General features: G+C 37.1%; 1 protein-coding gene across 2 annotated transcripts; it reads right to left on the bottom strand.

Moving 5' to 3' along the window:
* Positions 1–587: 587 nt before the first annotated feature.
* Positions 588–23609, bottom strand: ttc39a (tetratricopeptide repeat domain 39A). 2 transcript variants are annotated; one of them, XM_079638743.1, is made up of 20 exons: positions 23371–23609; positions 21929–21979; positions 21738–21788; positions 14306–14410; positions 11044–11175; positions 9009–9052; positions 8685–8752; positions 8521–8585; positions 7873–7972; positions 7655–7720; positions 7176–7284; positions 6999–7066; positions 6684–6743; positions 6405–6566; positions 5970–6061; positions 5596–5716; positions 4383–4494; positions 3989–4103; positions 2850–2966; positions 588–2347 (listed from the first exon to the last, which is right to left on the bottom strand). In XM_079638743.1, exons 1-20 carry the CDS (start codon positions 23409–23411, stop codon positions 2233–2235), a joined length of 1794 nt encoding a protein of 597 aa, XP_079494869.1. In that variant the 5' UTR covers positions 23412–23609; the 3' UTR covers positions 588–2232. The 2 variants fall into 2 exon arrangements, with proteins under 2 accessions (XP_079494869.1, XP_079494870.1); XM_079638744.1 differs by lacking the exons at positions 21738–21788; positions 21929–21979; positions 23371–23609 and adding an exon at positions 20195–20530.
* Between the last annotated feature and the right edge of the window lie 1320 nt (positions 23610–24929).

The raw sequence follows: 24929 nt of genomic DNA, 5'->3' as shown, positions 1-24929 counted from the left end.
AATAACCGTCATGTTTATACAGCGCACACAACGCCTCTGCACTACCGATTTCTCTCAACATGGGGACAGGGGAGTCAATACATGAGAAAATTAAATAACTTGTGTTGCTTATTTAAAATATATATATTGTTTAAAATTTAAAAGTAATGTGTTACTTTACTAACTCACGTTACTTGTAATGCATTACCCTCAACACTGATAGTGATTAAATAGACTGTCAGTCCTGACTCCCTAATATTCTGCATTATCTCCTTTTGTGCTCCAGCGAAAAATAAAATTATACAGCATATTAAACATAATTTACTCATTTACATGAAATACCTTATGTAAACGAGTCAATGGTTATTTCATTTTTGAGTGAACATCCCTTTAACAATGAAACATTGTAATATTTAGGTTATACACTTGTATAGCATTGCATTTTTTCTCTCCATACAATGAAAGTGACTGAGGCTCACTCTGCCATACATCTCCTTTTGTGATTAGCAGAAGAAATTAAATTAGGACAGACTTTCAATTTTTGTCCATCTCTTTGAGAAGGCAAAGTCTCCATAGTTCAAAGAAGGAAAACAAAGATGCTTTGGGAATGCTATTATATCATTTAATTTAAAAAAAAAAAAAGTAAGTCCAGTATTTACAGGAATGCGTTTACACAGTAGCCATGCACCACATACAGGATTTGCTGACCTCTATAGCCCAAAGTCTGTAAAATCTAAATCAATAAAAATGTTCAATTAGGGAGAAACAAAAGCCATTGCAATGAAAAACCCATATCATTATACGTTTACCGCACTTTAAACATGGCATGTTGCAAGTAGTCTGTGACAGTTTTGAGCAACATGAGCTCATGATTGTTTTTGCTAAATGCAAGTTTGACTTTGGTAGAACTGGATGGATCTCATAAAACAGGCACTATAAAGATTACATTGCAAAAGAGCAAAAATCTATCCATGGCATGGACACTATTACAACTAATCTGGGCTAAATCAATATAAAACACAATCCTTGCTGTACTTGACAACAACAATTCAAGCTGTGTTTAGTTGGTTGAACTCAACACAATGGGGAAAAGCTCCATGAAGTAGCATTCATACAACAAAGTACAAACATGAACAAAGTACAATCTTCTGTCCTGAACCAGCTCTAATTTTCTTTCTCTGCGTAGAAGATTATAGCTGTAGTGGTTGTCAATGCATCCCTCACGTTGACTGGAGCTGGCATGCCAGCATGTATCTAAAAGCCTGGTTTGTTTGAGCTCAAGTACGATCTGGACCAAGTCCACATGAAGGAGACTGCCTTTCTAAAAGACACATTCAGCTGCCCACTTAAAACGGGACATTTTGAAAGGCGCCATCATAGTGAATAAATACTAAAAAAAGAAATAGCTAAATAACTAAACCCACAAAACTTCCAGTTTACATTCTAACAGTCATTTTATGCTGTTGTGAAGATGCTTGTTTTCACTCTTTTTTAAACACATTGCTAAAACAGACTAATTATTTACACAGAAAGACAATGACAATGCTATATGATAAAAATGAAGCTTAGGATTAAGAAAAGGAATCCTGTCCGTGAGATTTGACAAGGCCACAGTACTCCATCCAAAGAGTAACGCATGATATCGAACCTTAAGTTCGTCAAATTACCTCTGGACAATAGGTTTATTTTATAACCTATTTAAACTCCAAAGATTAAAGTAAACTAATATTTCTGCACGTGCTTTAAATCCAAATAAATCGGTTAGCCGTAAGGCACAGCCATGTCTGGGCTATTGATGTCACAGGGTGACCAATAGTGAAGAGAATTACCAACAAGAGATCTGAAAGCAGCCAGAAATGATTGACGGATGGCCTTACTTGAGTTCACAATGTTCTTAGCTTGCTGTACCAATATGATCCTATTGGACTGGCATAACTTGCATATCTTGTATTATATTCATATTATCATTATTATTATTAATGGTACATTTAAAATACTAGCACAATGTTATTTATATGACATCATAAAAGCATGACGTCATTCCTGTGTCTCGACTGAACTGCACTGCCTCACAAATCATATTCATGCAGGTGTTGTCCTTAAATTGTGTGCATCATTAAATGAAGCGGATTTGTCACTATAAACTGATTGGGTCTGATTGGTCATGTGCTCTTTTAGTTCTCCTCTTGGCATTTGGCAACCCACATCAAGCCTGATCTTGGCTTTCTGCGACCCCTGCGGTGACCTCAACAGTTAAGGGCTGGAGGGTGAGCAGTCTCCATTCACAGCTGTGCCTCGTGCCTTATGTAGAGCTGCCTGGATCCGGAAGTGTGTCCGTGATTCCATGGAATAGTTCTTGTAATTTTGCCTGGCAAAGAAATCATTGTTAATAGTGTTCAATACTCATAAGGCAATGACTGAGTGTTTCATGGTGGAATATGTGACTTTTGAGTTTGAGGGTTTTATTTCACAAGGAAACATTGTACAAATGAGCCATATTATACTATCTGTAAATAATTTAATTGTATTGCATAATTTCTACTTTCTAACACTATAGGAGTGTTAATTACTTTATTTTAAATTAAATTACACATTGAGATTATTATTTACACTAAAAATTTAAATAAATGAAATTATTATTAGATATTACAATAGCAAGGTGGAAAGGTATAAACATGATTTGTTTTGAGCAGTTGGTAGCCATGAATCGATCTGTCTTTCAGACTGTGACGATAATACACAACCACTAATTTTAGCATTATTAAGTGGCAAATTAAATCTGTGGCAAATCCCCTAAACCATCCACACATTGTGTACATTGTTATTTAAGAGGTAGCCTATAAACTAGTCACTGTCAGGACAGAACTTACTTGGCTGTCTCCAGAAGTTTGATGGCCTCCTCTGTTCTGCCCTCCTCCAAACACAGCAAACCATGTTCCAGAAGAGCATTGGGCACCAGGTAGTGGTCATATTTAATCAGACTCTCACTGTACAAGTATAAAAATCAGTAGACAGACAGAATGAGAGCATTTACAGTGACCCAATACATTTTTACAAACGTTTAATCATTTTCTCTATTATCAGTGACACTCTGGAGATTAAAGTGCCCCTATTTAGATTTTTCACTTATGTGAATGTAAAAAGTCTGCAAAGTTTTAAAAATCAAAGTGTACGACAAATAAAGTTATTTTCTCCTAAAATAAAGAATTAATTCTGAACTGCCAAAACGAGTCCTCAGCAATTCCAGTCTCACTTCCGTAACATATCTAGTTTGTGGCAAATTTGCATAATTCCAGCCTATGCTCTTCATTGGCTGTAAGTGAACTATGTTTACTTAGTACTTAGCCCACCCTCAAACACTGTAGTAGCATGTTGTGTTGTTGATATGTCGAGAAGACGCTGTTTTCTACGCTGCGAATCCACTTTGCATGCACTTCCAAAGGATGAGGACTCACGCTAAAATTGATACGGTAAAACCGATGAAGCCATTGTTACTGATCATGTATACAAGTGCTGAGGAAGCCTCCAGAGCTGAAATTCAAATACGGTAATGGGTCTTTGGCTTCTGACATGCGCTGTAAGCGGTAGGCAAGTCACAACAGACTGGGCCATCTGACCAATCAGAGCAGAGGAAGGTCTCGGAAAGGAGGGGTTTTGAGGGGCTTAAATCCTTTATCGAACGGTTTCAGACACTGTGATGCTCTTCAATTCAATTTAATACAAGAAAGAAAATGTAAGTGTTTTTGTTTTTATCTTGGATGCATGTAAACCTATTGTAGGAAACCTCCGAAAACAAAATCAGGAACGTTTAAAATAGCAACATAGGGGCACTTTAACTCATAGAACACGTCATTTTACCAGTCAGACTCTTCCAGCTCAAAATTACTGGATGAAAGTACAGTTAGTATCAGAAAATAGGCCATGTCTACTTAAGTCTTCACAAGGGAAACCACAAATGCTTCTGTTCATATTAATGTGATTTGTTGTGACGCAAAAGAGCAAGACTGACTTGCAGAGGATGAGGGTGAAGTAATGTTCAGCTTCCTCCTTGTAACCCAAGTGTTTGAGACAGAGCCCCTTAAGCAGACTAACCACACACTGGTCATCTGTAGTGAACTCAGACCCTGAGGGCAAACACACAGAGACACTTATGTCAGAAAAAAAGTTGATCGTGATACATAGTTTTGAAAGTCTGTATTGACATTTTTTTCTATTTTTTGATGCACATGGTCATTATGAATTGTGGTTGCATGGAAAGAGCTGTGTATTGATTTTCAAATTCTTTATTACTGTACCTGCTCAAAAATATATTTTGGAATGACATGAGGGTATAAATTACATTATTTGTGGGTGAACAATTATTTTAAAAGTGGACAACAGCACTGCGTGGAGAGGTTTTTTACTTGGATATTGCTCAAGCATCTGCTGAGCCTCGTCCAGGGTCTTCAGCATGCCTTCAGTCAGGTCCTTGTGCTTCCCAATCACAGTGTAGCCATTCCAGATATACATCATCTCCTGTCATGTAAATATACCCACACAATGAGTGAGAATCTAAGACTGCAGGTGCTTCCCGTTGTTTATATTACAGTGGGATTACACAAGTCAGGATGGTCTAATTCCTTACTCTGTTAATTAAAGGGCCGTTCACACAGGACGTCTTCTTGCATAAAAAAAAATAGCAAAACAGAACACAATGGAATAGAACAGGAACATAGCACAATTTCTACACGATAAAATATTTTAGAGCTTGGCATAACTAGAAATTTGTTTATTTGCTATAAAAAATAACCTAACAATAAGAAATATCTTGATTTTTAGTCGTTTTAGCTTATTTTCATGCTTGTTTTGTCTTATTTTATGATTTTTTTTGTTCTAAAATTAACTAAATTTAAATAATGATTCAATAAATCATCAGTCAATCCAAAATGTGTTGTTGTCTGACCTTGATTCACTATGGTATGTCTATTATAAGTGTTTATATTGTAGACCTGGGATGGTTTTCCCGGGAAATTGCTAACATACGTCACTCGTCACTGCAATAAATAGAGAAAAGAGAAAATAGAGAAAAGTTGCTCTGGCTATTTTGGCATATGTACGGTGTGGGATTGGCATTGGCTATTTGTCATAATGAGCGAGAAAGGTTGACATGGAGCATGCCAAATCTTGATTCATCTGTTTTAAAAAAAACACTGAATAGACTAGAGTCTGCTGGCAAAAAGGGAACGCAACAGAGCTCGTAATAAAATGAGAATCAACACTGGCTTGGCTTTTCAGAGATGTCGAGAACTGAGGGATTCAAATGTTGTAAAAGTAACACGGAGATGGCTTTTTTATTACTCAACTGGTGAGTAAGGTATTTTATTGAACAGATAAATTGCCATATATAGCTCTCTAACAGAGTTCATTGTAAAGCATTATCTATTGTGAAGGTTCATTTCATTATGTTTGTTGTAGCGTTGTCCTGGAATTGATTTTTAAGGAAGTACCGTGTCTATTAATAGGTATAGCTGGTCAAAGATGCAAGAACACATCCTGTGTGAACTATGTAAATAAGACACTTGCAGACAGTGTCAAATGAATACAGACAATAGAATCTGTATAATATTGAACACTGACCAATGGAGGAGCAGGAAGAGGAATGGCGTTATCTGTATTATAGCGTCGAGCTTTTCTGATGGCAAACTTCTCTGTGGGCAATGACTTCCCTGCTATTTTCTGCTTCAGACTGGGAACTTGCCTGAAAAGTGCAAAACAGATCACAGTTTGTATTATACAATAAAATTCATATGAGATCAAAAATAAGGTCATTTGCAATGCTTGCTTGAACTGAATGAATGTATATAGATAATGAGCTTTTCCTGATCTGATAGTCATGTTATCTGATTTATAGATTTGTTATTTAATCATGTTATTTCATTCTCTTATGAACAAAAGTGCACAGACACAAACATATACGCACAGGCTCACACACACCATTCTCTTGCCATTACCTAAACAAAGCCACCTCATTCTCCGCGAACGGCTGGCATTCCTCACGACTCAGCATGCTGAGGTAAGCACCTTTCATATACGCATATGTGGCCTGAAAAAAGTGTGTGTGAGAGAAAAAAAAAAAAGAGCGATGAGTTCCAAACTGCACAGTAAACACAACCATCCTGGCGGGAGATTAATTGTCCTCCATTCAAGTTATATCAGCAGAGCTTTTAAAATTTTATTCAATAAAATTAGTTTGGGATATATATATATACACATAAACATATATATTTTACGTTTAAATTCTACATCATGTTTACCAATTCAAATTTATTATAATTGAAAAGAGATTATCCATTCAATTTTGAATGTCACACAGATCAAGAAACTTTTCATAGTCAAGTACTGTATCTGTTCAGTGCACCAGTCAACTGTATATCTTAGGGTTTTACCTTAGACCACGTGTTCTCTTTGCTGAGCAGGTCTGCGTAGAAGTAGGCCATCTTCCAGTGCCTCTTATACGTGAAACACCACATCAGTTCCCAATAACACATGTGATGGAACTGCTTCCAGTTCTGCTGAGCTTCACAGCACTCCTCGAAACGCTTGATAGCCTGCAGGACAAGAGCATGCATATGAACACATGCAAATAGGCAAGAGAAATCAAATATAAATTGATAAGAATCAAGACTCTGCTTTTTCTGCATTGCATTAGAGTAACAATCACTTACAGCATCCAGGTTTCCTTTAATTTCCTCAATTCGACCAGCGAAGAACAGGAAAATGGATCCCTGACAAAAGCACAGAAGTTCATACTCTACTATTTCATAACAGCGGCTGTGTAGATGCTCATCATATAACATCATTCAATAATTTGTATTATCATTAATGACATGAACATTTTTCAGCTGCAGTGTGATTCTGGTTGCAGCTGCAGTCTGGTTGCAAAAGCTGTTCATGTTTTTGTTCTGTTTAGTGTGTTTGGCTTTTTCACTGGAAAATCTGTTGTTTAAAAAAAAGAAAAAAGAAGGTGGTCATGCAAGTACCTTCGGATACTTTATAAGATAAGGCTGCAGCAGTTTTTCTGCATCTACCACATCTCCCTCTCCAGTGCCTAAAGGACACACACATACACACAAGGTGGACACAGAATGACACAGTTACTTACTTTTGATATGCTACATATGATTTGAACATGTGATTCAGAAGCAATTTGGTCTTACCCAGAATGAAGCTCATGAAGGTGTGGTAGCAAAGCAGCAACATGTTACACAGGAAAGACCTAAACGTGTGCTCAGCGGAGCCCTCCAGGAGCTGCTGAAGACCAAACTCCTATAACACACACAAATTTCAAACAGGAAATCATCCACACTTCCGTGCTTTACTACATTTAAACAAGTACAGAATGGTAACATTTAAATTAACTGGTTTTATGGAAGTGAAAATAATATTGCTGAAATCAACCTAAATACATTCATTTATACCAACAAAACTAGTCTTTATGGGTTAAATCAGGTCGAAAGAGCTCTTTAAGGTAACAATGGCAGGTTACCACTTTTTATAGTGTATAAAACACCTTGACACTCTTTATTGCTAAGACAGTCAGAAAGAAAGAAAAAATCACCGAGCTCAGATTAAATTTCATTTGTACACGCCAAACGTGAGCAGAGCCAAACTAAGCTTAGTACTACACAATACTCACTTTGTTACCAGAGAAGCCCACAAATTCCAACAACCTGAGAGTCCGTGTTGGCAACAACGACAGCATCTGGGAGAAACACAGGTGAGGGGTTGAGAAAACAGCCTTGTCCTCAAACTCAATGATAGGATTCTTAAACGGTCATGGTTTGATTTAAGAGGGAACAATAGGATGCCTTTTAAGTCTAAGGCACAAGAAAACACATGACATAACGCACTCACCAGGTTAAAGGCCCCGACCCCAAGCTTAACGCCTCCCTCAAAATGACCATGATTGTCACCGTGAACATAGCCTGGGGACTTCAGGACTGTATGTAGCTCCCTTGCAATGAAACGCACAATTTTAACACATAAATAGACATACTTATACTTACATGAAAACTTAAAACTCTATTTTATTATTATTATTAATTATTTTTATTTTATTATAAAAAAAAGATTAATATAACAATAATACATAATACATTTATAATAAAAAATAATGAAAATAAATGATCATCAATAATAATATGAGTTATTAAAATAATATTTTACAAATTAAGTTAAATAATTCAGCTGCAATAAAAGCTCATACACATTAAATGAGAGGGAAAGAGGAATAAGTGTTATTTCACAGGTCAATGTTATTTTAATACTTTAACATTATAATAACATTATAGTATTTATTAATATTTTGAATGTTCTTTTATTTTTATATTTTAAAAAAATTCATAATTTTAGTTATTTTATATTGTATTTTTTTTGTATCATGCTTTTGTCATTTTTATTAGCATTAGTTTTTCTATATTTAGCTTTAATTTATCTTTATGTTTGTTTATTTCTTGATTTCAATTACCAAATGAACAACAACAACACTGCAGCAGGTCTTACTTGTATATTTGATAGCTGTTCCTCACTTTCATTCCTCCCTTTATGAAGCTGATCATATTTTCATCCTGAAAGAAGCAGTAAATCTTAGATAAGCAGCTTTATGCACAATATTATGTTTCACTCACATAATAACTAACAACAAGGAATCAACCACTGGGACAGACCTGAAGGAAAGTGAGTGCTGCCCTCTGGAGGAGGCATTCGGCATAGCAAACTTCAGCATGGAGCTCCTCTGGGGACAACACAAACGAAATTATGCTTTCAGACTATCTGGTGGTGGTGGGAGTATGAATGTCACGTGGCCTTTTAAAAAAAAACAGCCACATGATATGGTCTCCATGGTTTGAGGAAGTGATTGCATAAAGAGTATTATAGTGGCAAAGTAAAGTAAACAGATAAATATCTCTAAAATATTAGTATGATTTATTTCTTTACTGATGCATCATTGCCAATTAATCATTTAGTGATATATTTATGCAGGCACCCACCTTCTGTGAAGTTTTTGCTGTTGAAGGAAGATTTCTTACGGTATCTGTAATGACAAACACATCCTTGTCAGTCCTGTTCTAACACAACACAATGACCCATCAGTAGTGGTTACTGTTGACATAGTCAGATTAGGTCAGCCTTGCGTTCTCTGTTAAAGTCCTAGTGTGTAAAAGCTGGACCCACTACAGCAGACAAACTGGCACTCGACCCAATAGTCAAAGCACGGCTTGATTCATAGTATCCCTCAGGCCATATAAACAGAGCAGTTGGATTGAATCTAAGGAGGACACAATGTCTGTCTGTTTTCTGTCTGAGTGAACCGACTTCCCCGCTGAGGGACAAACATGAATTATTCTGTGTCGGTTTGGCTTCTATTATATTTACACAAAAAACTAAAAGATACCGGCCACGGACACCCTACAAAAGTTTTGTGAGTGACAACCACATTTTAAATGCAGGGAACATTAGGTATGTGTGTTTATGGAATACAGAAGTCACTCTTTATCACTCACGTGACAGCCGCCGCAATGTAAATAAACTACATGATGTTAACAGTTTAGCCACTGAGCATCAGAATGGTCAGGCACTAAAAAAAGTTTCTTCCCTGAGGACATTTACATCATGAACAGTTAAGATACCCACACAAGTTCTCCCCACAATGCAAAAAACACTCTCACATTCTTTTGCATAATTGCTTCTGTACATAGATTTTGTACATGCATATTTACTCAATCTTGTCTATTGTGAACATGTTATGTGTCTATTTTTTATTATTATTAAATGCATCCTTGGTGAACATAAGAGACTTATTTTCTTACTTACTTATTGGAAAAATCTTAATTGTTCCAAACTTTAGACAGTATATGTATCTTTTTTTATTCACTTATTTTATCATCTGTCTTGTTTTTTTATTCTATTATCCTCCTGGGTACTGTAAGCTTCACCGAAAAAAATCATTGTGTGTGTAAGAATACTTGGCAATAAATCTGATTCTTGCACCTAAAGATGTATTTTCATCTGGAAAGGAACGACAGAAACACTGCGCCTGCTGGTACGGCGGCAGTTCCTTGATTAATATGCAGGAGAGTATAGTTCCTAGTCATATTGGCCTAGAAAATCGCAACTTTTCTATTTTCTGTCTATCTTAGTACACGATGTAACTACAGAAGAGTCAAGTTTTAAATAGGAAAAATATCAAAACTCTTTGGTCATTTTTTTGAGAGAGATGCTAACGGTCTAATCAGATTCAATTATCTATGCTAAGCTATGCTAAAAGTGCTACAGCCAGACCCGGAGATCGGCTGAATGGATTCGAAAACGGTAAAACTCAACTGTTTAACTCTAGGGGAGTTGGAAAATGAGCCTATTTTTTAAAAAAGTGGAGTGTCCCTTTAAATTAAGGAGTTTGAATGAATGACACCGACTTTAGGTTTTAGGTATTGTGTAGGTACATGTATGTATTTACATGTATTGTGACAGAACTGGTTTTCTATCCTGCATACGTGGCGGCTATTATTTGGACCAGGCAAGTGTAATTGATTTTAAAAAAAGTTGAAGAGCAGCTATGAGTTTGTGTGGAATCAGCTGATCTGTGCTACGAGCCTGTGTGACGTGGCAGAGTCACAGAGATGAGTTGCCTGAAAACACAAGCATACACCAGATTGTCACACCCCTCTAACGCAGTGTGTCGTGGATCTCTGAAATTCCTCTGCCATCTGGGATGTGGTAATAGCCCTAGACCTGCAGCATTATAGGATTACATCACCTATACAAATGTGACATAACCGAGAGGAACCTGAAAATAGTGTATAGATGCTAATAGCCAATGTAGACACCATCCTGATAACTATGTTATGACTATAGATAGATAGATAGAGATAGATAGAGATAGATAGATAGATAGATAGATAGATAGATAGATAGATAGATAGATAGATAGATAGATAGATAGATAGATAGATAGATAGATAGATAGACAGACAGACAGACAGACAGATAGATAGACAGATGGACAAATAAAATATGATAACACACCGTTGACACACAGCCTGTGCCTCTTTCATTGTGTTTCCTGCAGTCAAGATGTCTTCCGGTTCAAAGGTCATCATGGCCTGCATTTCCAGTATAGTGGCATATGTAAGCGCATGGTACATGCTTTCTTTATTCCTTTCAAAGAACACAAAGGAAGAAGCTGCATTAGATCTATATATAGAACAATGGAAAGGGTGGTGTGACTAGGTGACGGTAAAAGAAACTCACCTTTGAAACACTTAATATCATCATCAATAACAGGAATGAGACATGGAAATGGGGGAAGGTGTTTGTGTATCCTGACCATCCTTAACAACATAATACTAATGACAATATGAAAAACAACCAGAGAAATACTAGCTGTCAAAAAAATACCTGGATGCAGTATTCTGTTAATTTAACATGTCACAATAATTTCTGTCATTTAATTAAAAAAGGTCAAAATAGCGCATTAATTAACAAGCTTTTGTATGCATGTTGCAACTTTTGATATATCTAAATTCTAGGCAGTAGCTAAACTTAATTTAATGACTTTTTCCTACAGTGCATTTTCATTTCTTTCAGGAACAGGATAGAATGTGACACTACTGGTCCAACATTCCTGAGTAGAGTGACGTCTGGATAAACAGGTTTACCACTCATTTCTTTGCAGAGGTGGAATTAGAATAATGTGGATGTGACAAGTACAGGGTAGAAGCATATTTTAAATTTTTTAACCAAACAATTTATTTCTATACCAATATTGTAATATTTGGGGGAAGCTTTCTGATCATTTAATGACTCTGCGTACTGCAGAACATATAGATAACAATATACCATGAAGGCAATACACATAATGAATACTAAAAGAACACCTCTCCAACGTTTTATACGGCAAACTTTGTGTCATGGAACAGGATTAGACAATACTGAGATTATACAGCAAAACCAAATAAATCCAAAGATCGAGTTTGAGCTTTTGTCGTGTCTACAGTTGCTGTTTTCCTACGGAATCACAAACACTGGCCTAAACTCCTGACCAGTGTGTAATCGTTATCATCCTGTCAAAGTCAAATCAGATGTCCTGCAAAACACTGCACCAAGTCAGACTGCAGAATGAATTGGCGTTCTGTTCACATTCATTTTATGGTGGTTGGAGAGCTATATTGAACTCCTGTTAAAGGAATAGTCCACTGTGTGAATGTAGCCAGAAAGATCATCTCTCAGTTGTTTTCCAACTTTGAACCTGTACAGACATGGACTCTAATAGTTTTGCTTTTGAGTCAAACATTTCTTTGGTCTCTCTTTCTGCTTCCGTGTATTACTTACTTTCCCTCTTACACATGTATGTTTCATTATCTCTGTGCATGTAGAGGCCTCGCCCTTCTGGCTGGAATGGGGTGGGACGTGACTAAAACAAACCTATTAAGTAAATCTCAAAACTGTGACCTCACTATTTGCAAGTTCAAACAGTGAGCAGCAGAAGGTTTAGTGAGATCCTCTGGTTGTTCAAATCAATACCTTGCGGATCAGCGTTTATGTACAACCCCAAATCCAGAAAAGTTGCAATGAAATGCAATAAAATCAAGAACATGTGATTTTTTCATTCTCTTTCAACTTTATTTAACTGACTGGTAAAGTACAAAAAAAAGATTTCCAATGTTTTCACTGAACAACAAATTTGGATGTTGATGGCTGCAACACACTCGAAAAAAAGTTGAGTCAGAGGCATGTTTACCACCGTGTCACATCACCTTTCCTTTTAATTACACTTTTTAATAGTTTGTGAATTGAGGATACTAATTGTTGCAGTTTTGCAAGTGGATTTTTTTGCACAATCGCACCTGATACAAGACAACTGCTTAACAGTCCATGGTCATCGTTGCCTGATTCTCCTTTTCATGACGGACCATACATTTTCAATAGGAGACAGATTTGGACTCTACAAACCTCTCTGTTGTAGCACATGCCGAATAAGGCCTGGCATTATCTTGCTTCCCAGGAAAGATGTCATCTTGATGCCATTACATGTCACTGTACAATCCCAATGTATGCCTCCACATCCATGGTACCTTCACACACATGCAAGTCACCCATGCTGTAACTTATAGTCACCCATAACTTGAATATTCTATAAGAATTTCACCTTTATTTTGCCTCTGTCCCAACTTTTTGGGAGTATGTAGCAGCCATCAAAATCAAAATGTATTTATAATTATATTTACAGAATACAATTAAGTTGTTCAGTGAAAACATTGAAATCTTTTCTTTGTACTTTTGTCAGTTAACTAAAGATGAAAGAGAACTAACAAATCACAGATTCTATGTAAGTTTGAATTGTACACATGAGTGTGCCAAGCTAATATCTGACAGATGACCTGACCTGAAAATGGAAAACAGAACTATTGCTTAACAAAATTAGCACTTGTGAGAGTAAAAATTGCCTCTGGCGAGTAAACACAAAGTTGCTTGGCAGTTGGCTAACTGTATTAGGAACTGCAATATTATACATGGTTTAAAGTAAATCAAGAATGATATTCCGACCCTCAATTATTTTAATACAGTAATTATGAACGCGCACACACACACGCACGCACGCACGCACGCACGCACGCACACAGGTGTGGGTTAAAGGGTTTTTTTGGACCCTGAATGCAACCCCAACAAAAGTGGAGGGACCCAGGGGAGATCTTTCCGAAGATGGAAAGATGCCAAGGATTACAAAGTGGACCAAATAATTATGTAGTTTATAATACACAAAAGCACACACCCATCCACAGCTGCGAGTAGTGAAGAGGGCAGAAATGCGAGATGCTCTCTAAGACACAGCATACTCATGAAAACCGGGTGTGGAGTGAGGAGAAGAAAAGAGCTTGAGGTGAATCTCAAGAGAGCTGAACTGATTCAGCTGGTTTTGGGTTTTGGGAGATTTACCTGAGAAATACCCAATGATTGACTGGATAAAGACTCATCTCACAAAGCGATGTACAGGAATAACTCAGCATAAATTAATAGATGCACTCAATTCATGAAACCAAATACAAAACAGGTTAAGCACTTCTAAATGGATTATGAACAGTGATTCAAACGGATTATGAAACCGTACAATCCAAGGTTTCTATGCTGCACACTGACCCATACACACAAAAAGCCCCTAGAAGAAATAATAGAGCCTTATTGTGTTTTGCTAAAGTCAGATGAATGATCCAAACCCAGAACATCTCCCACCTCCATAATCATTACAGATCACACAAAAATTATGAAACACGGGCGGTTTTAGTTTTACCTGCTTCTAAGTCTGGTCAGAGCCTCATCAAATTCATTTCGCAGGAACAGATCCAGTGCCTCCATGCAGTCTTGAAGAGCCACTGACAGGTCCGATCTCTCCGACCTAAAACAGATACAGAAAGGAAAAGAAAGAAAATGCTCATAAGCAAATGCTAATTTTCCAAAGCCTCAGTCTGAAAGCAATTCAAGTAAAAACAAACAATAAATAAATACATTTTGATTTGTTTCCTGGCTAGGACTAAGTACACACAAAGGATGCCACTTGGGACAGGGCCATTGTCCTCTGAGGCAACACAACAGCTTGTGAATCGGCTCAAGGAAGTAGTGATCAGGTGTCATCTTGGACAGGAAGCTCAGGCTCGCGCAGCAGGTCTTTCTGAGCATCTGCAGAAAATCTCACACTGCCCCCATAAAGCCTGTTTCGTGTGAGTGTGAAGTCACAGTCCTCTGCTGCAGAGAATCCCCCCAGAGCGTCTCAATTTAGATACAAGAGCGCTGAGGAGGATGTCACCTTCAAACGCACGGAGGCACAGGTGAGAGTGTGTGTGTGTGTAGTGTCAACTGAGAAAACACTGGGAACGTGAGAATAATGAGAAGAGGAGTGTGTAGAGAAAGTGTACTCATCTATTCATTTATGCATCAAAAAATATATAGTGCTTAAACAGTAGCTATGTTTCCATCCACCTATTTTTGTTGTTGTTGTGAATTTTGGGATATCACATAAAAAAATACTGGATGGAAATACCAAGATGTGCATAATTTATAACAATGCACATAAAAAAATCGTATATGCGCTCAATTGAATTGGATAGAATTTTTAACTGATAAGAAATTATATAAATCCCTCAAAAAATGCGCAACAAAAAACCTCATGTGACTTTGCCTCAACAGAAGATGTGATTGGATAACTGGACTAACCAGTGGACAAATTTCAATACACCGCATCTCGAATGTTGGTTTGGTCATTCTGAAGTGCCTGATCCAAAGTCAGTCATCAACATGGATGGCTATAATGGCCAACCAGAACTGTCTCACATGATTGCGTTCCCAAACACCAGGCATCCGCCTCCAAAAGCAAGATGACATGACAGCGTTTATTGCATTTCGTCTGCATGCTTTGAGACGCAAGTGATTTATGATATGATATTCAAAACAAATTAGCCACGGTAGCTTACTTTATTGCAGCTACTTCCAGTTTTATTAGATATGTTATGCCAATTTCCCAAGAAGTGACCATTTTGATCTCTTGAACACAAGGGATAGAAACGGTGCGATATTCCTATTTTGCACATACCGGTAGTTAAATTCACAACTTTGGAAGGAAACATAGCTATTAGCTAGTGTGTGTCTACACATTGCAGGTAGGCTACATGTCTCTTAACTGGACATTACGGCACCTCAGACCTGTCAACTAATTTTACCCATAAATAATGTACAGTAACAACAATCAACATGATCATTTCAGACTAAATACTCAAACAGTAGTTTAATGAGAAGTAAAACTCCTTTCACATTTGATTGAAACTATCATTTGGTCATTAACGGGCTTCATACAAGCATGATGAAAGCAACAGTGCATTGCTTTCATCATGCTTGTATGAAGCCCCTTAATGACCAAATGATGGTTTCAATCAAATGTGAAAGGAGTTTTACACTGTAAAAATGTCTTCATTATGTTAAGCATCTTTGCATCCATTTCATTTATTTTGACTTGATTTCCTCCATTAGTAATTAAATGTATAGTCCAATAAGATTTGGCAGCAATGAAACTTTTTTCTTTCAGTGTATATTACAAACTATTACGCTCACATAAGCGCATAAATCTATATAAACATTGATTTATAAATTGTAATCATTGAATGTGCTAATTAACTCCAGTTGTGGGTTTGCAGATACACAGGTAGACAAGAGGAGGGCTGAAAGCAACAGGACAATACCGTACAGCTCAAAAAACAACACTGGAGTTTTGCCATTTAACAATTAAAGCATCAGGGTTTTTTATCCTTCTCTTCACGGAAGATTAATAAATGACATAGCTACTCAATGGACCAGATTCCTGGCATTCGCACGTCATTTATTATTATAACCAGCAGAAGCAATCATTGGTGATGCAATGCACATTTATGTCCCTTCAAAAAAGTGATTTACACCTCATTAAACATGGTTTTACATATGTTGTAATAATGATTTTTTGAAAATATGTTCAAATGATGTAGACACATGAGACGAGTTTTGTTACACAGAACAGGGTGCCTCATGTTCCATGCCGAAATCACATGACTAGTCAAATCACAGAATCATAGCTGAGTGCGACTAGCACATTTCTACAATGGAAATGACCAGGGGCCTCATGTACAAAGACTTGCGTTGAATTCATACTAAAACATTGCGTACGGACAAAGCTGTAAATCTGCGTACGCACAAAAAAAACAGATGTATGAATCTCTGCGTACGAAGGAGCACAACGCCCCACCCAGTCTCCTCCCTTAATTAAATAAATTTAAATATGGTAATGAGTCCACTTTGGCAAAAGAAAGCAGTAAGAAAATGGCTAAAAAGCAAGCGGCAAGAAACGAAACTTTACAGAAAGTGAATTGGAGGTGCTACTATCGGAGGTAGAAACGAGAAAAAATATTTTATTTGGAACTTTGTCCTCCGGAATTAATAACAAAAGGAAAAAATATGAGTGGGATTGTTTGGCTGATGCCGTCAATGCGGTGGGATCTGAAAGTCGCACTGTAAATGGCCAGAAAATCATTGTGGTCCCTAAAAACTCGTTCTCTTCGGATTCTGCCATTAGCAATGTCCTCTAATAAGGCCAAAGCTGCCATTGCCATAGATTAAGGGTTGTATCAATTTGCATATGCTTTTATATGTTCTTACTTAATTGCATAATTGATAGAATATTCCCATAAGGATCGTGTGACAATATATGTCAATTATTTTATAAATGGCAAATTAATAGAGCGATAGACTTGTATCAGTGATGCGCGGGTCAATGTATAACAAGCCGCACCCGACCGACGTTTTCAACTAACCCGACCGCAAAAAAAAAAGACAGAAAATATTGTACCCGACCCGCTTCCTGACCCGCATTTTTTAAAAGTAGCTAGTAAATGCTCATCGTAGCGTCATTGGGCCATAGACGTAGGAACTAGGGGTGCACATTTTTCTGAATGCATGTATGATATAGCCTAGTGTTATGTAGCCTAATTAAAGGCTTGATTTGTTCATTTATTTTGTTTCATTTTCTTAACAATTAGGATGCTGCATGTGTTTATCCAGTCTAACCGAAGAGTGCGTCTCTCCCCTGACTTTCCCAACAAAAATAAACAAAGAAATGTACGTACGCCAGACATGAAATTGGCGTGGAGGAACGCACATTCTCGCGTTAATTTCACTGTTAGTACATCTGACCGTGAGCGTGAAAGCTGGCGTACGCAACGTTTTTGTGCGTACGCTGTGTTGATACATAAGGCCCCTGAGCTGTAAACTACTTACTACACTGTGATGACACTAAAAGAACACACAGAGTCCCAAACCCAACTATCAACTATCCTGAGACAGTGAAAAATATAATATAAAAAATATAAATAAATTTCATGCTTAAAAGAGCCCTGCATAAAAGATCTACTGGTCAAATATTTACAATGTTGTAATGATGTACATGTTATTTATATGATACACTAATGCAAAACGTATATTTCTCAGCAATCAGCACTTCTAATAAACAATCATCATTTATGAGCGCACAAGATCAGTTCCACTGTTCTTTCAGACACATGACAAGAAAGCAAATGTCACAGAAATGATCAAGATCAAAGCCCATTGTATATCTGGATAAAGGACACATTCTTCAAATTACAGCACCATTCAAAATTAATTTCTAAATTGAGTTGAAATTTGTGATGGTCCTAACCTCGGCCTGCTAAGATTACAGCACGCATTTTAATCTAATGAAATCCAACAATCTCTTATAGTTCTTCCACCCTGAAACATTCTGCTGAAAACACCCATTCACAGCGCATTTCTGTAAGTGGACAAATGAACTGGAAATTGAAAGTACGTAAAAAAAAATGGTTGCATTCCAAACGGCAGCCCACACAGAGACGCTCTTTATGCGATCCGCATGCCCAATAGCAGTGCGACTGATGGCACGAGCAACTGTCAGACCTATAGAAGGAGAGATCGCTTTGGCCGCCGGCCCTCTCCTCCTCCTAACGCCTGGCAGATGACTTCAGTGCTGTTGACTCCTGCTGCTAACAGAGCACGGCTTCCTGCTCAAACAATGTCAAACATCCACACTTCCACAGCATCAAATAATCTGTCAGTTTTAAATCAGGTGGTATACATTAAACTAATGCTGGTCATCTTGTGGTTTAATGTAACTTAAAAGCCACAGTACTAATTCACTTTTTAAACGGGGATCTACATTATACATCAGCACCACTGCTAGGGATAAGAATTCTGCATTGGATATTTATCTGTGCATGCTCTTTTCCCCTATTTTTTTTTTCATTTGCATGATCTTTTCTGTAATTTAATATTCACATAAAATGGTCTAAAAGCACTCTTAAATGTAATCTTTAGAAAAAAGATGAAAATTTTTCATACTCTGCATGATAAAGATGTGATGCCTAAATTCACTGAACGCCTGATATTTCCTGAAATAAAACTAAATTAAAGTCTGTAACAATCAGCTTTTTGCATTTTTACTGGACTTTTTCTACTAAAACTAAAAACTAATTTACTAAAATTAAATTAAAGTCCGTAACAATCAGCTTTTTGCATTTTTACTGGACTTTTTTTTTTTTTACTAAAACTAAAAGCTAATTTACTAATCAGCTTTTTGTATTTTTACTGGACCAAAAAAAGTCAGATCAACCCTGATATTTCCTGAAGAATAACTAAATTAAAGTCTGTAACAATCGACTTTTAGCATTTTTACTGGACCAAAAAAAAGAAGAAGTCAAATCAACCCTGACATGTCCTGAAGTAAAACTAAATTAACGTCTGTAACAATCAGCTTTTTGGATTTTTACTGGACCAAAAAAAGTAAAATCAACCCTGATATTTCCTGAAGAAAAACTAAATTAAAGTCTGTACCAATCGACTTTTAGCATTTTTACTGGACCAAAAAAAAGACAAATCAACACTGATATATTTTCTGAAGTAAAACTAAATTAAAGTCTCTAACAATCAGCTTTTTGTATTTTTACTGGGCCAAACAAGTGAAATCAACCCTCATATTTCCAAAAGTAAAACTAAATTACAGTCAATAACAATCAGCTTTTTGCATTTCTCACCCTCGCAAGGAGGAACAGAGTGAATTTCCTCCCTGATGCTGATATGCGATATCGGAGCAGGATGATTTGAATGAATAAAGAACTGCGCATGCTACATCGAGCCTGCCTAGCAAAAGGAAGCGGTCTGTGATTTGTTCAGAAGCTACGACAGAGGTAAAATGAACCTTTCCTCTCCATGTACCATCTGTATAGCGCTTGACAAACTAATTGTGCTGACACTAAGCGATTCTCAAAAGCTGATGCCGCCTGGGGGTTAATTGACTACTGATGATCATCACCGGAATGATTGGAACAAACAAGCTGACTCTAAAACACGCACACACACACACATGCTCAGTGCTAAGAGACTAACACTCCCACAACAACTACAAAAAGCTGTGCTCTACACTTTAACAAATGACAGCTCTGAAAGCAAGGACATCCAAAACAATGACCTGTCTAATATTTCCAAACATTCCCTGTTTTTCTGGTTATGCAGCCTTTAAAAGCATCTCATGTTAGAACCACTTAAATGGTCTCGAATCACTGCTAAAAACAAACATTCACACAATAGCACGCTGCCAGCTATGTGCCGCTCTTACCCGTTTGACAGAGATTCTGCCTCTCCTGACATTTTCATCTGGTACAGTGAGATCGAGGAGAGGAGGAGGAATAAAAGGAGAGAGAAGAGTCGCAGAGTAAATCACAGTGTGTGTGAGAACAGGCCTTCGTACTGGCTCCTGTCAGCAGAGCAGCAGCTTCCCTCTGGCTACAGCACGCATACACATTAACTCACTCAAGCTGCAGAGAGGACAGCGGGAAGGAACGCAGAGCTTAATGAGATTGGGATGACTATCACACAGAGAGAATATTCTCATTGCTTCTTTCTCGCTGTTTCCCTGCCTTCTAACACACACACACACGCCACCTTAGCCTCCTCCTCTTCTCAGTATAACCCTCATGCTATACACTAGACCCTGGCCTCTGATTGGTCAATGATCAAATGGAGGCGGTTCCAATTTTTTAAGAATCCACCTAGCAAATCGTTCCTAAAGTGGACATCACGCATCTGCAGTCAAGTGACAATCTGAACTCCACAGCAGTCAATAACACTCGACACAATGGCAGGCCTGTAAATCAGTGCTCAACAGTGGAGATCATGAGACACAGAAGACAGCTGCAGACCGCAGAATCAGCACAAGGAAGTGACACAGCCTGTGGCATGTTGAGGAGAAAGGGATAGAGCGGTATATAGAAAGAAAGAATGGAAGAAGAATTGCTTCTCTTTTGCATACTCTGGAGCCACATGATAAAGCTGATTGGCTGATGGCACCACATCCTGAGCCATGACACCATAGGAAGCAGACAGGAAAATTTTTAAATACGTATAGCCACAAATGTCCAACTTTGAGTTTAAAACCGCTTTTGTCCTATAGGTACACTTGCACATAGTTCTCATAGCTTAAGATGTTTTTGCACATTGTTTTTTTTATCATAAACTAGCTTATCTACACCTAAAGTAGTAATGCTGGTGCGGTGTGCATTATCAGCTCTTGATCAGAGTAATGGTTACTGTACTGTAACTTGCATGACTGGCTCATTACATTGAGATCATTCATTAAGGAAAAGATAATTCGCCTCCTGTTGACTGAATATCAAATGTGACAGAGCTTCATTCTGCATTGGGTTTGGTGTAGCCGATGTAGAAGCCATCTGGAGTGAACCTTTGAATAATACATGTGGAGGATGGCAGGAACCTGCCCTTCATGAGAACTATCATTAAATCTCTCTAATGAGATGTTACCTCCATAGTTTGACTATGTGACGGTCTACAATGCAGAATAGATGTTAATAAGATCTACAGTCAAGGCCTAAAATGTATTTAAAATGTATTTACATTCATATGCTCTGTACCAATTATTGCTTCTCTTATAATTAAATACACAAGCATTGCAATGCATTGTGGGAAGTAACATGATAATATCATCTTACCTGTCGCACCACAAAGGCTAATCTGGGTATTGCTATTCATGTTCAGTTATGCATGAACCACCAAGTTTTTTTCTAGATTGCTTTTCTTTACAAAACACGATAGCAGCAGAGCAAAGTAAAGTTTGAAAAAGAAATGTGGAGGTGAAATCCTACCCATAATCAGTGATGACCGGGTCCAGCCCGTCTTTCTCTATGGTAGGTGACCTAAAAGAAAAAGAAAAGAGGAAGCAATCTTAGTTACTGCCAGAAACTTCTCGTATGACATTATTTATCAGTTAACAGAGTGTGGGTGCGTAAATGTGTTTCAATCCTTATTTTTTGAGTTGATTGAGTGTGACACTCACTGGGATGGAGACGTGGGGCTGTCGAGCGATTTTTCAGTTTTGAATGGATCCCTAAAAGCAGAATCAAAATCAGATGAAAGCATATGAATGGACAAAACCTGATATTTTATTAAATTAGCCATTATTGACTCAATTTCCTGAACACAAACAATATCTTGGAAAAAAACCTCAATATCATATTTCATCAGCTTTGAAGAGTTTCCTTAAACATGATATTCAGTATCTTAGTCATTATTTTATTGTGCATGCATATAAACAGCATTATATTTAATTATGTTAGACAGGAACTAGACTGAAATAACTTCACACTGAACAGCTGTATACAAACAGTTTTATTTTAGAAATTCATAAAAAGAAATCAATGATTATTTGAATGATTCAATTAACATTTTTGTTTTTTAAAGAAAATGTAACAAAGATTTCAGTGTGACAGGAACCTCTACTCAGTCATAAAGTAATAAACACAGTTAAGCATTAACAGACAGAAGCAAGCAGCATATGTGATGTCATTGATTTATTTAAATGGGCGAGGTGGAGTTATACCATGAGAACAGGTATCATCCAATCAGCTCGCTCCAAATCTCATCCATGTTATGACGTCAACTGCTACATTGTTGTTGACATTAGGCTTTTTTATTAACCTATGTCCCTTATCATGTTGTTATAGTTCACATTACTTTGCAACATACTACTAATACTTTTTAAATATTAATTAGAAAATGGTTTATATAGCCTATGCTATGCCTGTTTTTCCTGTAGTGACATATTTCTTGATGAGAATCATGGAAAACAGATTTTAATTGTATGTTATTCCCAAACTCCATATCTTTTAGAACCAGGGTTTTTAGTTATTGTTCTTAATTAAAGCTGCCTACAGGTATTCAAGTTTTAATACCGAGGACCCTTCCTAGTGTGAGTTGAGGTTGACAGTTAAAAAAATATCCTTGTTTTAAGGATAAGCCTGTAATACAGAAGAAACTGCCTATCAATGAACGTTTCTTGCTATAGCCATGCTGGGCTAATTCACTATAACAGAAGAAAAGCAAATTCAATCACTACATAAATAGATTAAAGATTTTAAAGAAATAAATTTATTGAAAGTAATTAATTAGGTGGCTAACGTTAGATAGCACCCACTTATTTTATGTGATCTATAGGCTAATGTGATTTTCACCTGTAAATATAACTATTCGGTAGGCTACCACTTCAGTTATAATATAACTTTAACATACAGGTTATTGGTAAACATTAGAATTGTTGTACATTAAAAATGCCGTTGATGTCTATATATTTTCATATTTGAATGAACATCACTGATTAAACTGTTAAGTAGCCTATTAATTCTCTCGATAGTTTATGCAGATTATCTTCCTGTATCTGTCGTAGGGCATTTCTCTCACCTGGCAAAAAAAAAAAAAAAAAGTGCAAATATGTAAACTTACTTCTTGTCGTCATTCTTCTTTCTGCTTCTCCAGAAACTCATTCCAAAGAGGAAGAGAATATTGTCAAATCCAATAAGACAGAAGAGAGTGTGATAGTCGCTACCTGGACATTCGATAGCCTACCTGTCCTAGTCTACCACAGGTGATCTCTGAACTTCTGTTTGAGATGTAACAGCGGCCGTGTGTTTCTATGCTAGTTTTTTTTCTCGACATGTGAGGCAGACAGGGAGGTGTGGAGAAACCCATTTCCACAAATAAAGAGATCCTTTGCGAAAGCCGGCGGAATGCTGTGCTGCAACTCTTCCCTGGTCTTAAAGTCCTCCGGGTTCACTTTTCACAGAGTAGGCCTATGTTATAGTTTGCGAATACTGGCGGGATTAAATTTCTTCTCGTGAAAACACAATTATGTATTAGCGCCACAAACACCAAAGCAAACACTAAATAAAAAAAAAGACTATAGTCTTCTAAAGTCACTAAAAATAATGACAATTTTGTTAAATAAAAAGCAAGAAGCGTTCCAGGCAAATACTAGCCATACTTTTGCATGCGAAAGACATTGTTTTAGTCATGAAATCAAGTTTTAGTTTTCTAGCCAGTCTGTTTTGAATCCATTGTGAACCAACTCCCAACTATTGTTACAGATTTCAGATTTTATATGAATTTCATATTTAAATGATACATATTTATACTATATTGTACAACGCCATTGGCACATTCTCAGTAGCGACCCGCACATAGGGCACACTTTCCAAGATCTGCCGCGTAATTGTTTTAAACGAGCACCCAATCTTAGAGATCGATTAGTGCACTCGCACCTTCCTGCATCTACCCAGTCGCCTTTTCCCTTTAAAATTCCACACGGTAATTTTAAGTGTTGGAACTGTGCGGCATGTAACTTTATGCTCACAGATAATATGTTTACACATCCAAAAACAGGCAGAACATACAAAGTAAAGGGCAGAATCAAATGCTTATCTACTTTTATTGTGTATTTATTGACGTGTCCTTGTGGGTTGTTCTATGTGGGAAAAACGAAGCGACAACTAAAAACTCGAATTTTTGAGCACAAATGTGCTATCAGAAAAAATGATGACAAATCATCAGTCATGAGACATTTTAACTCTGCGGGACATGATGTTAATATGCTCAAATTTATGGGCTTGGAGTTTGTTAATCTGTCCCCAAGAGGGGGAGACCGTGAGAACCGCCTCCTTCAGCGAGAGGCGTGGTACATTTTTAGCTTAAACACATGTATTCCCAATGGGATGAATGAAGATCTGTCACTAAGTTGTTTCTTGTAAATGTAACACTATGCATGTATATCTTATGTCCATTCTGTATATGTATAATGAATAACAGCCGTAGCTTTTCATTAATGGATTAATTGAAACATTGGTGACACCATTGGACTGTGTATTATTTTAAATTTATTGGTTGATGTCAATATGGGTGTGTCAATGGGTGTGGGCATATAAGATTGGTTACACTGTGATCTTGTTGCACACTGAAGAAGGCACGCGCCGAAACGCGTTTGTGCAAATAAAAATATAATTTATGCA

Source organism: Phoxinus phoxinus, assembly GCF_949152265.1.
Source record: "Phoxinus phoxinus genome assembly, chromosome: 15".
Taxonomy (NCBI): Eukaryota; Metazoa; Chordata; class Actinopteri; order Cypriniformes; family Leuciscidae; genus Phoxinus; species Phoxinus phoxinus.
This window is presented reverse-complemented; position numbering and strand designations above follow the sequence as displayed.